This window comes from Notolepis coatsorum (genome assembly GCF_963971535.1).
Source record: "Notolepis coatsorum genome assembly, chromosome: 12".
NCBI lineage: Eukaryota > Metazoa > Chordata > Actinopteri > Aulopiformes > Paralepididae > Notolepis > Notolepis coatsorum.
The window spans coordinates 126,681,640-126,703,425 of record NC_140176.1 but is presented as its reverse complement, the minus strand read 5'-3'; the positions used below and the strand labels follow the sequence as shown (position 1 = coordinate 126,703,425).

The window sequence follows — 21,786 nt, the reverse complement described above, 5'->3', positions numbered from 1 at the left end:
GTATATCATGAATTTAACCTTAGGCAACCAAAGTGTTAAGAGCGGGACGCGATGGCCAAGTACGATAATATAACTTCTCTAACAGCAATATCCATTTCAGACAGAACGCACGCAATAAGTATATAATAGTATAATAATAATTATTATTATTGAAAAGTTCTGGATTTTTAAAGTTGTATTTAGGGGCAATTGACCAATGGTAGGCTTTTTTTTTTTTTTTCTCATCTGGGTAAGAGTTTCTTATCTGGGTAAGAGTTTCTTATCTGGGTAAGGGTGCTCTCGACCACTCTTAGAATGTGGTCTTGCCTGAGAGAAAAGCAACAATAAGAAAACTTTGCTGAATCCCAGGTAAGAACAAAATAAGAGGAAATGCTAGTTAAGAACGAGATCTGTTCTTATATCGCTTCGTGAATGAGGCCCATTGTTTCTGACACTGGGGAAGAGGTTAAAGATAGATTTAAAGTTATTCCCTTTTCAAAAACCTGTTCATTTTGTGTGTGTGCGTGTGTGTGTGTGTGTGTGTGTGTGTGTGTGTGTGTGTGTGCGTGTGTGTGTGTGTGTGTGTGTGTGTGTGTGTGTGTGTGTGTGTGTGTGTGTGTGTGTGTGTGTGTGTGTGTGTGTGTGTGTGTGTGTGTGTGTGTGTGTGTGTGTGTGTGTGTGTAACAGGAAACCTGTGTACCGGGGTGGCAGGGAGGAGGAAGAAGAAGATGATGTATTTGACCACTAAGAACGCAGGTAACAAAGGTCTTTTGACGAATAGCAAGATGCTTGTCATGTTCAACATATTGCTCTCAGTAACAGCTGTAAGGCGTCAGCCTAGCGAACATATTAAAACAATAACTCATATAGTGATAATATCTCCGCTCAGAGCTATAGCTGTGATATAATCACAATATATCACGGCCTGAAGTCAGCTGTTGCTTTTATAAAACGCTCACCAAGTATGGCAATATGAGACTTATAGACGTTCCAATGTAAACAGTTTTTTATTAATATTTTAATAAAGCGCTTAGTTACACCCAGTACAGATAGTAGCCTATATGAAATAATCAACTGGGTTACATAGTCCAGGTGGTCCAGAACAGGGCAGCACGGTTGGTACTGGGCTGCTCACTAAGGTCTAATGTGAGCCGTATGCATGCCGGCCTCTCTTGGCTTAACGTTGAAAATAGATTGTCTTTTAATACACTTGTGCTGTTCAAGTTGGTCATGAGCAGTAAAACTCCTGTTTTTATACATAAACAGATTGTTTATAGTAATACTGTGCACGAGCATTACACTAGAGGTTCCAGTAGTGGGCAGCTTGAATTGCCAGGTCCTAGAACCAACGCTTTAACTCCGGCACAGCCATGGAGAACCAACGCTTTAACTCCAGCACAGCCATGGAGAACCAACGCTTTAACTCCAGCACAGCCATGGAGAACCAACGCTTTAACTCCAGCACAGCCATGGAGAACCAACGCTTTAACTCCAGCACAGCCATGGAGAACCAACGCTTTAACTCCAGCACAGCCATGGAGAACCAACGCTTTAACTCCAGCACAGCCATGGAGAACCAACGCTTTAACTCCAGCACAGCCATGGAGAACCAACGCTTTAACTCCAGCACAGCCATGGAGAACCAACGCTTTAACTCCAGCACAGCCATGGAGAACCAACGCTTTAACACTAGCACAGCCATAGAGAACCAGCGCTTTAACACCAGCACAGCCATGGAGAACCAGCGCTTTAACTCCAGCACAGCCATGGAGAACCAACGCTTTAACTCCAGCACAGCCATGGAGAAAATGCCACTAATTCCCGCCAGGAACGTGTCAGACGACCCGACAGCTTATATGAGAAATATGAGAAAAATAAACAGTGTAAACTATATAATTACATCTGAATATAAAAACATGAGGTTTACCACAATGAAATGTAGGTTTGAGTGACATAAAAAAAAAAAAAAAAAAAAAAAGTATTATAATTATTTTTATTTTTGGATGGAAGAGCCTCACATTGACGGGCAAAAAGCCACATGCGGCTCGCGAGCCACGGGTTGGCCACCCCTGCGCTAGCCGCTCGCAAAGTGCTGTGACTTTCATCTGTTCTAACAGATGAAATGTGGAATAAAGGATACATTTATTGAAAATGCCTAGGGGTCATTTTAGAGCATTAACTCTTTGGAATAACCTGCCTCAAAACCTCTGCTGCATTTACAGTAGATTCACTTTTAAAAATAATCTTAAATTGTATTTAACACTGTAAAGTATTTTTTATTTTATTACATTTTTTTCTGTTTCTGTGCTTGCATGTAATTTTAGCCATCTTAATAGTTCGTTTCATTATGCATTGTGTGTTGAGTACTGATTTTTAATCATTTTGTTTTGCAATAATAATTGTTTTTGTATGTTTTTTTTTGTGGACCCCAGGAAGACTAGCTGGTTGCTATGGCACCAGCTAATGGGGATCCGTTATAAAATCAAAATAAATCAAAATACAAAAATCATAGTACAATATGTCTGTCCCATGTTAGAAAGCCAGTGTCATCTGTGCTGTAACAACACTGTCATCAACAGCCCTCTCTGTCCCTACCTGTTCTTCATCAACATCATCATCATCATCATCATCATCATCATCATCATCATCATCATCATCATCATCATCATCATCATCATCATCATCATCATCATCATCATCATCATCATCATCATCATCATCATCATCATGACTGTGAGTTTGGCACATTCTGCAGCTTATTCCTTTATTCAACTCCTGCATCAGGTCAACATTCTCAAACGGTGTTCTCAGTCAAACCTGGACCTCTGTCTGAGAGAGGGAGAGGAAGAGAGAGAGAGAGAGAGAGAGAGAGAGAGAGAGAGAGAGAGAGAGAGAGAGAGAGAGAGAGAGAGAGAGAGAGAGAGAGAGAGAGAGAGAGAGAGAGAGGGGGGGGGGGAGGGAGGGAGGGAGGGAGGGAGGGAGGGAGGGGGAGAGAGAGAGAACTTCATGTGATACATTTAATAGATGAGTTTTTTTTTTTATTAAACGGCCCACACTCTCACAGGGATTCTTCCTAGTATATTATATTTATAGTATATTTACCATAGAAATATTATGTGGTTTGATTCACTATAGTACTTTATGTGTACAGAAAGAAAACACAGGAATGCTATTGTTTTACTATAGTTCATATACTTTCATGTGGGTACTAGTGACTGACTGGCTTGCATACAGTATGTCAGTCAAACTGTTGAGACCAGAGGGGGACGGTGACACACATACAAACGGAGATTACCGCTGTTTGATTGATCCATTCAAATACTAAAATATATACTCTTCCTTTCTCCCTCACATGCAGATTTTGACAGACATGAGTTGCTGATTTATGAGGAGGTGACCAAAGTCCCGCCTTTCAAGAGGAAGACTCTGGTTCTGATTGGTGCCCAGGGTGTTGGGAGGCGGAGTCTCAAGAACAGACTCCTGTTGAATGATCCACAGCACTTCGGAACCACTATACCGTGTATGTCCTATCTATCTGTCTATCTGTCTATCTGTCTATCTGTCTATCTCTCTGTCTGTCTGTCTGTCTGTCTGTCTGTCTGTCTGTCTGTCTGTCTGTCTGTCTGTCTGTCTGTCTGTCTGTCTGTCTGTCTGTCTATCTATCTATCTGTCTGTCTGTCTGTCTGTCTGTCTGTCTGTCTGTCTGTCTGTCTGTCTGTCTGTCTGTCTGTCTGTCTGTCTGTCCACCAAGTGATAATAGTGTCTGCAGTTCACTAGAGGTCTGCTCTCCTCCAGGTGATTATAGTGTCTGCAGGTAAGAAATATGCTAAATGGAGTGGCTGGGTAGTGTAGAGGTCTAAACACTAGAGTGGCTGGGTAGTGTAGATGTCTAAACACTGGGTAGTGTAGAGGTCTAAACACTGTGTAGTGTAGAGGTCTAAACACTGGGTAGTGTAGAGGTCTAAACACTAGAGTGGCTGGGTAGTGTAGAGGTCTAAACACTAGAAATGCTGGGTAGTGTAGAGGTCTAAACACTAGAGAGGCTGGGTAGTGTAGAGGTCTAAACACTGGGTAGTGTAGAGGTCTAAACACTAGAGAGGCTGGGTAGTGTAGAGGTCTAAACACTGGGTAGTGTAGAGGTCTAAACACTAGAGAGGCTGGGTAGTGTAGAGGTCTAAACACTGGGTAGTGTAGAGGTCTAAACACTGGGTAGTGTAGAGGTCTAAACACTGGGTAGTGTAGAGGTCTAAACACTGGGTAGTGTAGAGGTCTAAACACTGAGTAGTGTAGAGGTCTAAACACTAGAGAGGCTGGGTAGTGTAGAGGTCTAAACACTGGAGAGGCTGGGTAGTGTAGAGGTCTAAACACTGGAGAGGCTGGGTAGTGTAGAGGTCTAAACACTAGAGAGGCTGGGTAGTGTAGAGGTCTAAACACTAAAGAGGCTGGGTAGTGTAGAGGTCTAAACACTAGAGGCTGGGTAGTGTAGAGGTCTAACCACTGGGTAGTGTAGAGGTCTAAACACTGGGTAGTGTAGAGGTCTAAACACTAGAGAGGCTGGGTAGTGTAGAGGTCTAAACACTGGAGAGGCTGGGTAGTGTAGAGGTCTAAACACTGGGTAGTGTAGAGGTCTAAACACTAAAGAGGCTGGGTAGTGTAGAGGTCTAAACATTAGAGAGGCTGGGTAGTGTAGAGGTCTAAACACTAAAGAGGCTGGGTAGTGTAGAGGTCTAAACACTGGGTAGTGTAGAGGTCTAAACACTGGGTAGTGTAGAGGTCTAAACACTAGAGAGGCTGGGTAGTGTAGAGGTCTAAACACTAGAGAGGCTGGGTAGTGTAGAGGTCTAAACACTAGAGAGGCTGGGTAGTGTAGAGGTCTAAACACTAGAGGCTGGGTAGTGTAGAGGTCTAAACACTAGAGAGGCTGGGTAGTGTAGAGGTCTAAACACTGGAGAGGCTGGGTAGTATAGAGGTCTAAACACTAAAGAGGCTGGGTAGTGTAGAGGTCTAAACACTAAAGAGGCTGGGTAGTGTAGAGGTCTAAACACTGGAGAGGCTGTATTGTAGAGGTCTAAACACTGGGTAGTGTAGAGGTCTAAACACTGGGTAGTGTAGAGGTCTAAACACTGGGTAGTGTAGAGGTCTAAACACTGGGTAGTGTAAAGGTCTAAACACTGGGTAGTGTAGAGGTCTAAACACTGGGTAGTGTAGAGGTCTAAACACTGGGTAGTGTAGAGGTCTAAACACTGGGTAGTGTAAAGGTCTAAACACTGGGTAGTGTAGAGGTCTAAACACTGGGTAGTGTAGAGGTCTAAACACTGGGTAGTGTAGAGGTCTAAACACTGGAGAGGCTGGGTAGTGTAGAGGTCTAAGCACTAGAGAGGCTGGGTAGTGTAGAGGTCTAAACACTGGGTAGTGTAGAGGTCTAAACACTGGGTAGTGTAGAGGTCTAAACACTGAGTAGTGTAGAGGTCTAAACACTGGGTAGTGTAGAGGTCTAAACACTGAGTAGTGTAGAGGTCTAAACACTGGGTAGTGTAGAGGTCTAAACACTGGGTATTATAGAGGTCTAAACACTAGAGAGGCTGGGTAGTGTAGAGGTCTAAACACTGGAGAGGCTGGGTAGTGTAGAGGTCTAAACACTAGAGAGGCTGGGTAGTGTAGAGGTCTAAACACTAAAGAGGCTGGGTAGTGTAGAGGTCTAACCACTGGGTAGTGTAGAGGTCTAAACACTGGAGAGGCTGGGTAGTGTAGAGGTCTAAACACTGGAGAGGCTGGGTAGTGTAGAGGTCTAAGCACTAGAGAGGCTGGGTAGTGTAGAGGTCTAAACACTAGAGAGGCTGGGTAGTGTAGAGGTCTAAACACTGGGTAGTGTAGAGGTCTAAACACTAGAGAGGCTGGGTAGTGTAGAGGTCTAAACACTGGGTAGTGTAGAGGTCTAAACACTGGGTAGTGTAGAGGTCTAAACACTAGAGAGGCTGGGTAGTGTAGAGGTCTAACCACTGGGTAGTGTAGAGGGCTAAACACTGGGTAGTGTAGAGGTCTAAACACTGGGTAGTGTAGAGGTCTAAACACTGGGTAGTGTAGAGGTCTAAACACTAAAGAGGCTGGGTAGTGTAGATGTCTAAACACTAGAGAGGCTGGGTAGTGTAGAGGTCTAAACACTAGAGAGGCTGGGTAGTGTAGAGGTCTAAACACTAGAGAGGCTGGGTAGTGTAGAGGTCTAAACACGAGAGGCTGGGTAGTGTAGAGGTCTAAACACTAGAGAGGCTGGGTAGTGTAGAGGTCTAAACACTAGAGAGGCTGGGTAGTGTAGAGGTCTAAACACTAGAGTGGCTGGGTAGTGTAGAGGTCTAAACACTGGAGAGGCTGGGTAGTGTAGAGGTCTAAACACTAGAGTGGCTGGGTAGTGTAGAGGTCTAAACACTGGGTAGTGTAGAGGTCTAAACACTGGAGAGGCTGGGTAGTGTAGAGGTCTAAACACTAAAGAGGCTGGGTAGTGTAGAGGTCTAAACACTAGAGAGGCTGGGTAGTGTAGAGGTCTAAACACTAGAGAGGCTGGGTAGTGTAGAGGTCTAACCACTAGAGAGGCTGGGTAGTGTAGAGGTCTAAACACTAGAGATGCTGGGTAGTGTAGAGGTCTAAACACTGGAGTGGCTGGGTAGTGTAGAGGTCTAAACACTGGGTAGTGTAGAGGTCTAAACACTGGAGTGGCTGGGTAGTGTAGAGGTCTAAACACTGGAGTGACTGGGTAGTGTAGAGGTCTAAACACTGGGTAGTGTAGAGGTCTAAACCCTGGAGTGGCTGGGTAGTGTAGAGGTCTAAACCCTGGAGTGACTGGGTAGTGTAGAGGTCTAAGCACTGGAGTGACTGGGTAGTGTAGAGGTCTAAGCACTGGGTAGTGTAGAGGTCTAAACACTGGAGTGTCTGGGTAGTGTAGAGGTCTAAACACTGGAGTGTCTGGGTAGTGTAGAGGTCTAAACACTGGAGTGTCTGGGTAGTGTAGAGGTCTAAACACTAGAGTGGCTGGGTAGTGTAGAGGTCTAAACACTGGAGTGGCTGGGTAGTGTAGAGGTCTAAACACTGGAGTGTCTGAGTAGTGTAGAGGTCTAAACACTGGAGCAGCTGGGTAGTGTAGAGGTCTAAACACTGGAGTGTCTGGGTAGTGTAGAGGTCTAAACACTGGAGTGTCTGGGTAGTGTAGAGGTCTAAACACTGGAGTGGCTGGGTAGTGTAGAGGTCAAAGCACTGGAGTGACTGGGTAGTGTAGAGGTCTAAACACTAGAGAGGCTGGGTAGTGTAGAGGTCTAAACACTGGGTAGTGTAGAGGTCTAAACACTGGAGTGGCTGGGTAGTGTAGAGGTCTAAACACTAGAGAGGCTGGGTAGTGTAGAGGTCTAAACACTGGGTAGTGTAGAGGTCTAAACACTGGAGAGGCTGGGTAGTGTAGAGGTCTAACCACTGGGTAGTGTAGAGGTCTAAACACTGGAGTGACTGGGTAGTGTAGAGGTCTAAACACTAGAGAGGCTGGGTAGTGTAGAGGTCTAAACACTGGGTAGTGTAGAGGTCTAAACACTGGAGAGGCTGGGTAGTGTAGAGGTCTAAACACTGGGTAGTGTAGAGGTCTAAACACTGGAGTGACTGGGTAGTGTAGAGGTCTAAACACTGGAGAGGCTGGGTAGTGTAGAGGTCTAAACACTGGGTAGTGTAGAGGTCTAAACACTAGAGAGGCTGGGTAGTGTAGAGGTCTAAACACTGGGTAGTGTAGAGGTCTAAACACTGGAGTGACTGGGTAGTGTAGAGGTCTAAACACTAGAGAGGCTGGGTAGTGTAGAGGTCTAAACACTGGGTAGTGTAGAGGTCTAAACACTGGAGAGGCTGGGTAGTGTAGAGGTCTAACCACTGGGTAGTGTAGAGGTCTAAACACTAGAGAGGCTGGGTAGTGTAGAGGTCTAAACACTGGAGTGTCTGGGTAGTGTAGATGTCTAAACACTGGAGTGGCTGGGTAGTGTAGAGGTCTAAACACTAGAGAGGCTGGGTAGTGTAGAGGTCTAAACACTGGGTAGTGTAAAGGTCTAAACACTGGGTAGTGTAGAGGTCTAAACACTGGGTAGTGTAGAGGTCTAAACACTAGAGAGGCTGGGTAGTGTAGAGGTCTAAACACTGGGTAGTGTAAAGGTCTAAACACTGGGTAGTGTAGAGGTCTAAACACTGGGTAGTGTAGAGGTCTAAACACTGGGTAGTGTAGAGGTCTAAACACTGGGTAGTGTAAAGGTCTAAACACTGGGTAGTGTAGAGGTCTAAACACTAGAGAGGCTGGGTAGTGTAGAGGTCTAAACACTGGAGAGGCTGGGTAGTATAGAGGTCTAACCACTGGGTAGTGTAGAGGTCTAAATACTGGAGAGGCTGGGTAGTGTAGAGGTCTAAACACTGGGTAGTGTAGAGGTCTAAACACTAGAGAGGCTGGGTAGTGTAGAGGTCTAAACACTGGGTAGTGTAGAGGTCTAAACACTAGAGAGGCTGGGTAGTGTAGAGGTCTAAACACTGGGTAGTGTAGAGGTCTAAACACTGGGTAGTGTAGAGGTCTAAACACTGGGTAGTGTAGAGGTCTAAACACTAGAGAGGCTGGGTAGTGTAGAGGTCTAAACACTAGAGAGGCTGGGTAGTGTAGAGGTCTAAACACTAGAGGCTGGGTAGTGTAGAGGTCTAAACACTAGAGGCTGGGTAGTGTAGAGGTCTAAACACTGGGTAGTGTAGAGGTCTAAACACTAGAGTGGCTGGGTAGTGTAGAGGTCTAAACACTAGAGAGGCTGGGTAGTGTAGAGGTCTAAACACTGGGTAGTGTAGAGGTCTAAACACTAGAGAGGCTGGGTAGTGTAGAGGTCTAAACACTAGAGTGGCTGGGTAGTGTAGAGGTCTAAACACTGGAGTGGCTGGGTAGTGTAGAGGTCTAAACACTAGAGTGGCTGGGTAGTGTAGAGGTCTAAACACTAGAGAGGCTGGGTAGTGTAGAGGTCTAAACACTAGAGAGGCTGGGTAGTGTAGAGGTCTAAACACTAAAGAGGCTGGGTAGTGTAGAGGTCTAAACACTGGGTAGTGTAGAGGTCTAAACACTGGAGAGGCTGGGTAGTGTAGAGGTCTAAACACTGGGTAGTGTAGAGGTCTAAACACTAGAGAGGCTGGGTAGCGTAGAGGTCTAAACACTGGGTAGTGTAGAGGTCTAAACACTGGGTAGTGTAGAGGTCTAAACACTAGAGAGGCTGGGTAGTGTAGAGGTCTAAAAACTGGAGAGGCTGTGTAGTGTAGAGGTCTAAACACTAAAGAGGCTGGGTAGTGTAGAGGTCTAACCACTGGGTAGTGTAGAGGTCTAAACACTGGGTAGTGTAGAGGTCTAAACACTGGAGTGGCGGGTTAGTGTAGAGGTCTAACCACTGGGTAGTGTAGAGGTCTAAACACTAGAGAGGCTGGGTAGTGTAGAGGTCTAAGCACTGGAGTGACTGGGTAGGGTAGAGGTCTAAACACTGGGTAGTGTAGAGGTCTAAACACTGGGTAGTGTAAAGGTCTAAACACTGGGTATTGTAGAGGTCTAAACACTGGGTAGTGTAGAGGTCTAAACACTGGGTAGTGTAAAGGTCTAAACACTGGGTAGTGTAGAGGTCTAAACACTAGAGAGGCTGGGTAGTGTAGAGGTCTAAACACTGGAGAGGCTGGGTAGTGTAGAGGTCTAAACACTGGGTAGTGTAGAGGTCTAAACACTAGAGAGGCTGGGTAGTGTAGAGGTCTAAACACTGGGTAGTGTAGAGGTCTAAACACTGGGTAGTGTAGAGGTCTAAACACTGGGTAGTGTAGAGGTCTAAACACTAGAGAGGCTGGGTAGTGTAGAGGTCTAAACACTAGAGAGGCTGGGTAGTGTAGAGGTCTAAACACTAGAGAGGCTGGGTAGTGTAGAGGTCTAAAAACTGGAGAGGCTGTGTAGTGTAGAGGTCTAAACACTAAATAGGCTGGGTAGTGTAGAGGTCTAACCACTGGGTAGTGTAGAGGTCTAAACACTGGGTAGTGTAGAGGTCTAAACACTGGGTAGTGTAGAGGTCTAAACACTAGAGAGGCTGGGTAGTGTAGAGGTCTAAACACTAGAGTGGCTGGGTAGTGTAGAGGTCTAAACACTGGGTAGTGTAGAGGTCTAAACACTGGGTAGTGTAGAGGTCTAAACACTAGAGAGGCTGGGTAGTGTAGAGGTCTAAACACTAGAGAGGCTGGGTAGTGTAGAGGTCTAAACACTAGAGGCTGGGTAGTGTAGAGGTCTAAACACTAGAGTGGCTGGGTAGTGTAGAGGTCTAAACACTAGAGAGGCTGGGTAGTGTAGAGGTCTAAACACTAGAGAGGCTGGGTACTAGGGTAGTGTAGAGGTCTAAACACTAGAGAGGCTGGGTAGTGTAGAGGTCTAAACACTAGAGAGGCTGGGTAGTGTAGAGGTCTAAACACTAGAGAGGCTGGGTAGTGTAGAGGTCTAAACACTAAAGAGGCTGGGTAGTGTAGAGGTCTAAACACTGGGTAGTGTAGAGGTCTAAACACTGGAAAGGCTGGGTAGTGTAGAGGTCTAAACACTGGGTAGTGTAGAGGTCTAAACACTAGAGAGGCTGGGTAGCGTAGAGGTCTAAACACTGGGTAGTGTAGAGGTCTAAACACTGGGTAGTGTAGAGGTCTAAACACTAGAGAGGCTGGGTAGTGTAGAGGTCTAAACACTGGGTAGTGTAGAGGTCTAAACACTGGGTAGTGTAGAGGTCTAAACACTGGGTAGTGTAGAGGTCTAAACACTGGGTAGTGTAGAGGTCTAAACACTAGAGAGGCTGGGTAGTGTAGAGGTCTAAACACTAGAGTGGCTGGGTAGTGTAGAGGTCTAAACACTAGAGAGGCTGGGTAGTGTAGAGGTCTAAACACTAGAGAGTCTGGGTAGTGTAGAGGTCTAAACACTGGGTAGTGTAGAGGTCTAAACACTGGGTAGTGTAGAGGTCTAAACACTAGAGAGGCTGGGTAGTGTAGAGGTCTAAACACTAGAGTGGCTGGGTAGTGTAGAGGTCTAAACACTGGAGATGCTGGGTAGTGTAGAGGTCTAAACACTGGAGTGGCTGGGTAGTGTAGAGGTCTAAACACTGGGTAGTGTAGAGGTCTAAACACTGGGTAGTGTAGAGGTCTAAACACTGGAGTGGCTGGGTAGTGTAGAGGTCTAAACACTGGGTAGTGTAGAGGTCTAAACACTGGGTAGTGTAGAGGTCTAAACACTGGAGTGGCTGGGTAGTGTAGAGGTCTAAACACTGGGTAGTGTAGAGGTCTAAACACTGGGTAGTGTAGAGGTCTAAACACTGGGTAGTGTAGAGGTCTAAACACTGGAGTGGCTGGGTAGTGTAGAGGTCTAAACACTGGGTAGTGTAGAGGTCTAAACACTAGAGTGACTGGGTAGTGTAGAGGTCTAAACACTGGAGTGGCTAGGTAGTGTAGAGGTCTAAGCACTGGGTAGTGTAGAGGTCTAAACACTAGAGTGACTGGGTAGTGTAGAGGTCTAAACACTAGAGTGACTGGGTAGTGTAGAGGTCTAAACACTGGAGTGACTGGCTAGTATAGAGGTCTAAGCACTGGGTAGTGTAGAGGTCTAAACACTGGAGTGTCTGGGTAGTGTAGAGGTCTAAACACTGGAGTGTCTGGGTAGTGTAGAGGTCTAAACACTGGAGCAGCTGGGTAGTGTAGAGGTCTAAACACTGGAGTGTCTGGGTAGTGTAGAGGTCTAAACACTGGAGTGTCTGGGTAGTGTAGAGGTCTAAACACTGGAGTGGCTGGGTAGTGTAGAGCAGTGGTTCCCAAAGTCGGGGTCGCGACCCAAAGGTGGGCCGCGAGCAGCCACGGGTGGGCCGCGAGATGATTGGAAAAAAAAAAAAAAAAAAAAAAAAAAAAAAAATGTTTTTTTTAATTTTAATTTTTAATTTTAAATTTTTTTATAATTTTTTTTTGTCAGGCCACTGAACTTAGAAGCAGGCCAGGACAGTGTTTCTAGTTGTATTCTAAAATTCTATTCTATTGTATTCTAAAATGTGACTATATGGTTTTATATTAACTTAATAAATAAACAAAAACGAAAAATCTACTTATTTCAACGAACATTTCAAACTAAATAACAGATTATGCACATAAAATGCTGAAAACAACCGAAGCAACAATCGTATTTTAATGAGGCTATTATTATTATCATTATTATTTTGCAACAAGTTAGCCCTCTCATAAATAGCACATATAAATGAATAACTAACTTGAACTAACTTAATAGGATTGAAGTGATATTTGGCGTAAAAAATCGGTCGCATGGCAAAAAAAAAAAAAAAAAAAAGCCTGACGATGTGCATTGGGCCGCGGCTCTCTGACGCCTTATTTTCTGGGCCCTGGCCTGAAAAGTTTGGGAACCCCTGGTGTAGAGGACAAAGCACTGGAGTGACTGGGTAGTGTAGAGGTCTAAACACTAGAGAGGCTGGGTAGTGTAGAGGTCTAAACACTGGGTAGTGTAGAGGTCTAAACACTGGAGTGGCTGGGTAGTGTAGAGGTCTAACCACTGGGTAGTGTAGAGGTCTAAACACTAGAGAGGCTGGGTAGTGTAGAGGTCTAAGCACTGGAGTGACTGGGTAGGGTAGAGGTCTAAACACTGGGTAGTGTAGAGGTCTAAACACTGGGTAGTGTAGAGGTCTAAACACTGGGTAGTGTAAAGGTCTAAACACTGGGTAGTGTAGAGGTCTAAACACTAGAGAGGCTGGGTAGTGTAGAGGTCTAAACACTGGAGAGGCTGGGTAGTGTAGAGGTCTAAACACTGGGTAGTGTAGAGGTCTAAACACTAGAGAGGCTGGGTAGTGTAGAGGTCTAAACACTGGGTAGTGTAGAGGTCTAAACACTAGAGAGGCTAGGTAGTGTAGAGGTCTAAACACTAGAGAGGCTGGGTAGTGTAGAGGTCTAAAAACTGGAGAGGCTGTGTAGTGTAGAGGTCTGAACACTAAAGAGGCTGGGTAGTGTAGAGGTCTAACCACTGGGTAGTGTAGAGGTCTAAACACTGGGTAGTGTAGAGGTCTAAACACTGGGTAGTGTAGAGGTCTAAACACTGGGTAGTGTAGAGGTCTAAACACTAGAGAGGCTGGGTAGTGTAGAGGTCTAAACACTAGAGTGGCTGGGTAGTGTAGAGGTCTAAACACTAGAGAGGCTGGGTAGTGTAGAGGTCTAAACACTGGAGAGGCTGGGTAGTGTAGAGGTCTAACCACTGGGTAGTGTAGAGGTCTAAATACTGGAGAGGCTGGGTAGTGTAGAGGTCTAAACACTGGGTAGTGTAGAGGTCTAAACACTAGAGAGGCTGGGTAGTGTAGAGGTCTAAACACTGGGTAGTGTAGAGGTCTAAACACTAGAGAGGCTGGGTAGTGTAGAGGTCTAAACACTGGGTAGTGTAGAGGTCTAAACACTGGGTAGTGTAGAGGTCTAAACACTGGGTAGTGTAGAGGTCTAAACACTAGAGAGGCTGGGTAGTGTAGAGGTCTAAAAACTGGAGAGGCTGTGTAGTGTAGAGGTCTAAACACTAAAGAGGCTGGGTAGTGTAGAGGTCTAAACACTGGGTAGTGTAGAGGTCTAAACACTGGGTAGTGTAGAGGTCTAAACACTGGGTAGTGTAGAGGTCTAAACACTAGAGAGGCTGGGTAGTGTAGAGGTCTAAACACTAGAGAGGCTGGGTAGTGTAGAGGTCTAAACACTAGAGGCTGGGTAGTGTAGAGGTCTAAACACTAGAGAGGCTGGGTAGTGTAGAGGTCTAAACACTGGGTAGTGTAGAGGTCTAAACACTAGAGAGGCTGGGTAGTGTAGAGGTCTAAACACTAGAGTGGCTGTGTAGTGTAGAGGTCTAAACACTGGAGTGGCTGGGTAGTGTAGAGGTCTAAACACTAGAGTGGCTGGGTAGTGTAGAGGTCTAAACACTAGAGAGGCTGGGTAGTGTAGAGGTCTAAACACTAGAGAGGCTGGGTAGTGTAGAGGTCTAAACACTAAAGAGGCTGGGTAGTGTAGAGGTCTAAACACTGGGTAGTGTAGAGGTCTAAACACTGGAGAGGCTGGGTAGTGTAGAGGTCTAAACACTGGGTAGTGTAGAGGTCTAAACACTAGAGAGGCTGGGTAGTGTAGAGGTCTAAACACTGGGTAGTGTAGAGGTCTAAACACTGGGTAGTGTAGAGGTCTAAACACTGGGTAGTGTAGAGGTCTAAACACTAGAGAGGCTGGGTAGTGTAGAGGTCTAAACACTAAAGAGGCTGGGTAGTGTAGAGGTCTAACCACTGGGTAGTGTAGAGGTCTAAACACTGGGTAGTGTAGAGGTCTAAACACTGGGTAGTGTAGAGGTCTAAACACTGGGTAGTGTAGAGGTCTAAACACTAGAGAGGCTGGGTAGTGTAGAGTTCTAAACACTAGAGAGGCTGGGTAGTGTAGAGGTCTAAACACTAGAGGCTGGGTAGTGTAGAGGTCTAAACACTAGAGAGGCTGGGTAGTGTAGAGGTCTAAACACTAGAGAGGCTGGGTAGTGTAGAGGTCTAAACACTAGAGTGGCTGTGTAGTGTAGAGGTCTAAACACTGGAGTGGCTGGGTACTGTAGAGGTCTAAACACTAGAGTGGCTGGGTAGTGTAGAGGTCTAAACACTAGAGAGGCTGGGTAGTGTAGAGGTCTAAACACTAGAGAGGCTGGGTAGTGTAGAGGTCTAAACACTAAAGAGGCTGGGTAGTGTAGAGGTCTAAACACTGGGTAGTGTAGAGGTCTAAACACTGGAGAGGCTGGGTAGTGTAGAGGTCTAAACACTGGGTAGTGTAGAGGTCTAAACACTAGAGAGGCTGGGTAGTGTAGAGGTCTAAACACTGGGTAGTGTAGAGGTCTAAACACTGGGTAGTGTAGAGGTCTAAACACTAGAGAGGCTGGGTAGTGTAGAGGTCTAAACACTAAAGAGGCTGGGTAGTGTAGAGGTCTAACCACTGGGTAGTGTAGAGGTCTAAACACTGGGTAGTGTAGAGGGCTAAACACTGGGTAGTGTAGAGGTCTAAACACTGGGTAGTGTAGAGGTCTAAACACTAGAGATGCTGGGTAGTGTAGAGGTCTAAACCCTGGAGTGGCTGGGTAGTGTAGAGGTCTAAACACTGGAGTGGCTGGGTAGTGTAGAGGTCTAAGCACTGGAGTGACTGGGTAGTGTAGAGGTCTAAACACTGGAGTGACTGGGTAGTGTAGAGGTCTAAGCACTGGGTAGTGTAGAGGTCTAAACACTGGAGTGGCTGGGTAGTGTAGAGGTCTAAACACTGGAGTGTCTGGGTAGTGTAGAGGTCTAAACACTGGAGTGGCTGGGTAGTGTAGAGGTCTAAACACTAGAGAGGCTGGGTAGTGTAGAGGTCTAAACACTGGAGCAGCTGGGTAGTGTAGAGGTCTAAACACTGGAGTGTCTGGGTAGTGTAGAGGTCTAAACACTGGAGTGTCTGGGTAGTGTAGAGGTCTAAACACTGGAGTGGCTGGGTAGTGTAGAGGTCTAAACACTAGAGAGGCTGGGTAGTGTAGAGGTCTAAACACTGGGTAGTGTAGAGGTCTAAACACTGGAGTGGCTGGTAGTGTAGAGGTCTAACCACTGGGTAGTGTAGAGGTCTAAACACTAGAGAGGCTGGGTAGTGTAGAGGTCTAAACACTGGAGTGACTGGGTAGGGTAGAGGTCTAAACACTGGGTAGTGTAGAGGTCTAAACACTGGGTAGTGTAGAGGTCTAAGCACTGGAGTGACTGGGTAGGGTAGAGGTCTAAACACTGGGTAGTGTAGAGGTCTAAACACTGGGTAGTGTAGAGGTCTAAACACTGGGTAGTGTAGAGGTCTAAACACTGGGTAGTGTAGAGGTCTAAACACTGGGTAGTGTAAAGGTCTAAACACTGGGTAGTGTAGAGGTCTAAACACTGGAGAGGCTGGGTAGTGTAGAGGTCTAACCACTGGGTAGTGTAGAGGTCTAAATACTGGAGAGGCTGGGTAGTGTAGAGGTCTAAACACTGGGTAGTGTAGAGGTCTAACCACTGGGTAGTGTAGAGGTCTAAACACTGGGTAGTGTAGAGATCTAAACACTAGAGAGGCTGGGTAGTGTAGAGGTCTAAACACTAGAGAGGCTGGGTAGTGTAGAGGTCTAAACACTAGAGAGGCTGGGTAGTGTAGAGGTCTAAACACTAGAGAGGCTGGGTAGTGTAGAGGTCTAAACACTGGGTAGTGTAGAGGTCTAAACACTAGAGAGGCTGGGTAGTGTAGAGGTCTAAACACTGGAGAGGCTGGGTAGTGTAGAGGTCTAAACACTAGAGAGGCTGGGTAGTGTAGAGGTCTAAACACTGGGTAGTGTAGATGTCTAAACACTAGAGAGGCTGGGTAGTGTAGAGGTCTAAACACTGGGTAGTGTAGAGGTCTAAACACTGGAGTGGCTGGGTAGTGTAGAGGTCTAAACACTGGGTAGTGTAGAGGTCTAAACACTGGAGTGGCTGGGTAGTGTAGAGGTCTAAACACTGGAGCAGCTGGGTAGTGTAGAGGTCTAAACACTGGGTAGTGTAGAGGTCTAAACACTAGAGTGGCTGGGTAGTGTAGAGGTCTAAACACTGGGTAGTGTAGAGGTCTAAACACTAGAGAGGCTGGGTAGTGTAGAGGTCTAAACACTAGAGAGGCTGGGTAGTGTAGAGGTCTAACCACTGGGTAGTGTAGAGGTCTAAACACTGGGTAGTGTAGAGGTCTAAACACTAAAGAGGCTGGGTAGTGTAGAGGTCTAACCACTGGGTAGTGTAGAGGTCTAAACACTGGGTAGTGTAGAGGTCTAAACACTGGGTAGTGTAGAGGTCTAAACACTGGGTAGTGTAGAGGTCTAAACACTAGAGAGGCTGGGTAGTGTAGAGGTCTAAACACTGGGTAGTGTAGAGGTCTAAACACTAGAGAGGCTGGGTAGTGTAGAGGTCTAAACACTGGGTAGTGTAGAGGTCTAAACACTGGAGAGGCTGGGTAGTGTAGAGGTCTAAACACTAGAGAGGCTGGGTAGTGTAGAGGTCTAAACACTGGAGTGGCTGGGTAGTGTAGAGGTCTAAACACTAGAGTGGCTGGGTAGTGTAGAGGTCTAAACACTAGAGAGGCTGGGTAGTGTAGAGGTCTAAACACTAGAGTGGCTGGGTAGTGTAGAGGTCTAAACACTAGAGTGGCTGGGTAGTGTAGAGGTCTAAACACTGGAGAGGCTGGGTAGTGTAGAGGTCTAAACACTAGAGAGGCTAGGTAGTGTAGAGGTCTAAACACTAGAGTGGCTGGGTAGTGTAGAGGTCTAAACACTGGGTAGTGTAGAGGTCTAAACACTAGAGTGGCTGGGTAGTGTAGAGGTATAAACACTGGGTAGTGTAGAGGTCTAAACATTAGAGAGGCTGGGTAGTGTAGAGGTCTAAACACTAGAGAGGCTGGGTAGTGTAGAGGTCTAAACACTGGGTAGTGTAGAGGTCTAAACACTGGGTAGTGTAGAGGTCTAAACACTAGAGAGGCTGGGTAGTGTAGAGGTCTAAACACTGGGTAGTGTAGAGGTCTAAACACTAGAGTGGCTGGGTAGTGTAGAGGTCTAAACACTAGAGAGGCTGGGTAGTGTAGAGGTCTAAACACTAGAGTGGCTGGGTAGTGTAGAGGTCTAAACACTGGAGAGGCTGGATAGTGTAGAGGTCTAAACACTAGAGGCTGGGTAGTGTAGAGGTCTAAACACTAGAGTGGCTGGGTAGTGTAGAGGTCTAAACACTGGGTAGTGTAGAGGTCTAAACACTAGAGTGGCTGGGTAGTGTAGAGGTCTAAACACTGGGTAGTGTAGAGGTCTAAACACTAGAGAGGCTGGGTAGTGTAGAGGTCTAAACACTGGGTAGTGTAGAGGTCTAAACACTAGAGAGGCTGGGTAGTGTAGAGGTCTAAACACTGGGTAGTGTAGAGGTCTAAACACTGTGTAGTGTAGAGGTCTAAACACTGGAGAGGCTGGGTAGTGTAGAGGTCTAAACACTAGAGAGGCTGGGTAGTGTAGAGGTCTAAACACTAGAGAGGCTGGGTAGTGTAGAGGTCTAAACACTAGAGAGGCTGGGTAGTGTAGAGGTCTAAACACTGGAGAGGCTGGGTAGTGTAGAGGTCTAACCACTAGAGAGGCTGGGTAGTGTAGAGGTCTAAACACTAGAGAGGCTGGGTAGTGTAGAGGTCTAAACACTAGAGTGGCTGGGTAGTGTAGAGGTCTAAGCACTAGAGAGGCTGGGTAGTGTAGAGGTCTAAACACTAGAGTGGCTGGGTAGTGTAGAGGTCTAAACACTGGGTAGTGTAGAGGTCTAAACACTAGAGAGGCTGGGTAGTGTAGAGGTCTAAACACTAAAGAGGCTGGGTAGTGTAGAGGTCTAAACACTAGAGTGGCTGGGTAGTGTAGAGGTCTAAACACTGTGTAGTGTAGAGGTCTAAACACTAGAGAGGCTGGGTAGTGTAGAGGTCTAAACACTGTGTAGTGTAGAGGTCTAAACACTAGAGAGGCTGGGTAGTGTAGAGGTCTAAACACTAGAGTGGCTGGGTAGTGTAGAGGTCTAAACACTGGGTAGTGTAGAGGTCTAAGCACTAGAGAGGCTGGGTAGTGTAGAGGTCTAAACACTAGAGATGCTGGGTAGTGTAGAGGTCTAAACACTAAAGAGGCTGGGTAGTGTAGAGGTCTAAACACTAAAGAGGCTGGGTAGTGTAGAGGTCTAAACACTAGAGAGGCTGGGTAGTGTAGAGGTCTAAACACTGGGTAGTGTAGAGGTCTAAACACTGGAGAGGCTGGGTAGTGTAGAGGTCTAAACACTGTGTAGTGTAGAGGTCTAAACACTAGAGAGGCTGGGTAGTGTAGAGGTCTAAACACTGTGTAGTGTAGAGGTCTAAACACTAGAGATGCTGGGTAGTGTAGAGGTCTAAACACTAGAGAGGCTGGGTAGTGTAGAGGTCTAACCACTAGAGAGGCTGGGTAGTGTAGAGGTCTAAACACTGGGTAGTGTAGAGGTCTAAACACTAGAGAGGCTGGGTAGTGTAGAGGTCTAACCACTGGGTAGTGTAGAGGTCTAAACACTAGAGAGGCTGGGTAGTGTAGAGGTCTAAACACTGGGTAGTGTAGAGGTCTAACCACTAGAGAGGCTGGGTAGTGTAGAGGTCTAAACACTGGGTAGTGTAGAGGTCTAAACACTAGAGAGGCTGGGTAGTGTAGAGGTCTAAACACTGGGTAGTGTAGAGGTCTAAACACTGGAGTGGCTGGGTAGTGTAGAGGTCTAAACACTAGAGAGGCTGGGTAGTGTAGAGGTCTAAACACTGGGTAGTGTAGAGGTCTAAACACTGGAGAGGCTGGGTAGTGTAGAGGTCTAAACACTGTGTAGTGTAGAGGTCTAAACACTAGAGAGGCTGGGTAGTGTAGAGGTCTAAACACTAGAGAGGCTGGGTAGTGTAGAGGTCTAACCACTAGAGAGGCTGGGTAGTGTAGAGGTCTAACCACTAGAGAGGCTGGGTAGTGTAGAGGTCTAAACACTGGGTAGTGTAGAGGTCTAAACACTAGAGAGGCTGGGTAGTGTAGAGGTCTAAACACTAGAGAGGCTGGGTAGTGTAGAGGTCTAAACACTGGGTAGTGTAGAGGTCTAAACACTGGGTAGTGTAGAGGTCTAAATACTGGGTAGTGTAGAGGTCTAAACACTGGGTAGTGTAGAGGTCTAAACACTGGGTAGTGTAGAGGTCTAAACACTGGGTAGTGTAGAGGTCTAAACACTACAGAGGCTGGGTAGTGTAGAGGTCTAAACACTAGAGAGGCTGGGTAGTGTAGAGGTCTAAACACTAAAGAGGCTAGGTAGTGTAGAGGTCTAAACACTAGAGAGGCTGGGTAGTGTAGAGGTCTAAACACTAGAGGCTGGGTAGTGTAGAGGTCTAAACACTAGAGAGGCTGGGTAGTGTAGAGGTCTAAACACTGGGTAGTGTAGAGGTCTAAACACTGGGTAGTGTAGAGGTCTAACCACTGGGTAGTGTAGAGGTCTAAACACTGGGTAGTGTAGAGGTCTAAACATAGTAATAATAGTTGTTGTCCTCCAGACACGTCCCTGATAGTAACACAGCATGTTGTCCTCCAGACACGTCTCTGATAGTAACACAGCATGTTGTCCTCCAGACACGTCTCTGATAGTAACACAGCATGTTGTCCTCCAGACACGTCTCTGATAGTAACACAGCATGTTGTCCTCCAGACACGTCCCTGATAGTAACACAGCATGTTGTCCTCCAGACACGTCTCTGATAGTAACACAGCATGTTGTCCTCCAGACACGTCTCTGATAGTAACACAGCATGTTGTCCTCCAGACACGTCTCTGATAGTAACACAGCATGTTGTCCTCCAGACACGTCTCTGATAGTAACACAGCATGTTGTCCTCCAGACACGTCTCTGATAGTAACACAGCATGTTGTCCTCCAGACACGTCCCTGATAGTAACACAGCATGTTGTCCTCCAGACACGTCTCTGATAGTAACACAGCATGTTGTCCTCCAGACACGTCCCGGAAGCCCAAAGCCGGGGACCGCGAGAGCCGCATGTACGGCTTCACCAGCCGCAGCAAGATGGAGGCGGACATCAAGAGCGGGCGCTACCTGGAGCACGGAGAGTACGAGGGCAACCTGTACGGGACCAAGATCCACTCCATCCACCAGGTGGTGGAGGCCGGACGCACCTGCATCCTGGACACGGAGCCTCAGGTACAGCCATGGTACATTAGATTACATTAGATTACATTACATTAGATTAGATTAGTCTGTACTTTATTGTCATTATATTTGGATACAACGAGATTTGAGACGCCCCAAGGTCGCCGTACACGGGGTTAAAAACAAACACAACTACACACAGTAAACACACAGTATTACAGAGTTACAGAGTTACATAGGGGGAGCAGTTGTAATAAACTATAAATGAAAGTGAATATGCCAGAATGAACAGATGTGATTTGAGACATACTGTGTGTGTGTGTGTGTGCGTGTGTGCGTGTGTGCGTGCGTGTGTGCGTGCGTGCGTGCGTGTGTGTGTGTGTGCGCTCTGGCAGTCTGTGAAGGTGTTGAGGACCTCAGAGTTCCTCCCCTACGTGGTCTTCATCCAGGCTCCCGAGCTGGAGGTCCTGAGGGCCATGAAGCAGGAAGCGGTGGAGGCTGAGGGCCAGCCACACACTCTGACGGTGAGGAGACACACACACTGAGACACACACACTGAGAGACACACTGAGAGACACACTGAGAGACACACTGAGAGACACACTGAGAGACACACTGAGAGACACACACTGAGAGACACACTGAGACACACACTGAGAGACACACACTGAGAGACACACTGAGAGACACACTGAGAGACACACTGAGAGACACACTGAGAGACACACTGAGACACACACACTGAGAGACACACACTGAGAGACACACTGAGACACACTGAGAGACACACACTGAGAGACACACTGAGAGACACACTGAGAGACACACTGAGACACACACTGAGAGACACACACTGAGAGACACACTGAGAGACACACTGAGACACACACTGAGAGACACCCACTGAGAGACACACACTGAGAGACACACTGAGAGACACACACTGAGAGACACACTGAGACACACTGAGAGACACACACTGAGAGACACACTGAGAGACACACTGAGAGACACACTGAGAGACACACACTGAGAGACACACTGAGAGACACACTGAGAG

The 21,786-nt window shown here is 46.5% G+C and overlaps 1 protein-coding gene across 1 annotated transcript in view; it reads left to right on the top strand.

Annotated features, from left to right (window-relative positions):
* The window catches only part of LOC311238045 (MAGUK p55 subfamily member 2-like), a gene marked incomplete at both ends in the record, with an annotated part of 102,562 nt that overhangs the window by 60,195 nt on the left and 20,581 nt on the right, over positions 1–21,786 (top strand). The window contains 4 exons of the mRNA XM_084326009.1: positions 667–735; positions 3,338–3,499; positions 20,575–20,777; positions 21,122–21,250. Coding sequence (XP_084182135.1) covers positions 667–735; positions 3,338–3,499; positions 20,575–20,777; positions 21,122–21,250 — 563 coding nt within the window. The remainder of the gene's footprint in view (positions 1–666; positions 736–3,337; positions 3,500–20,574; positions 20,778–21,121; positions 21,251–21,786) is intronic.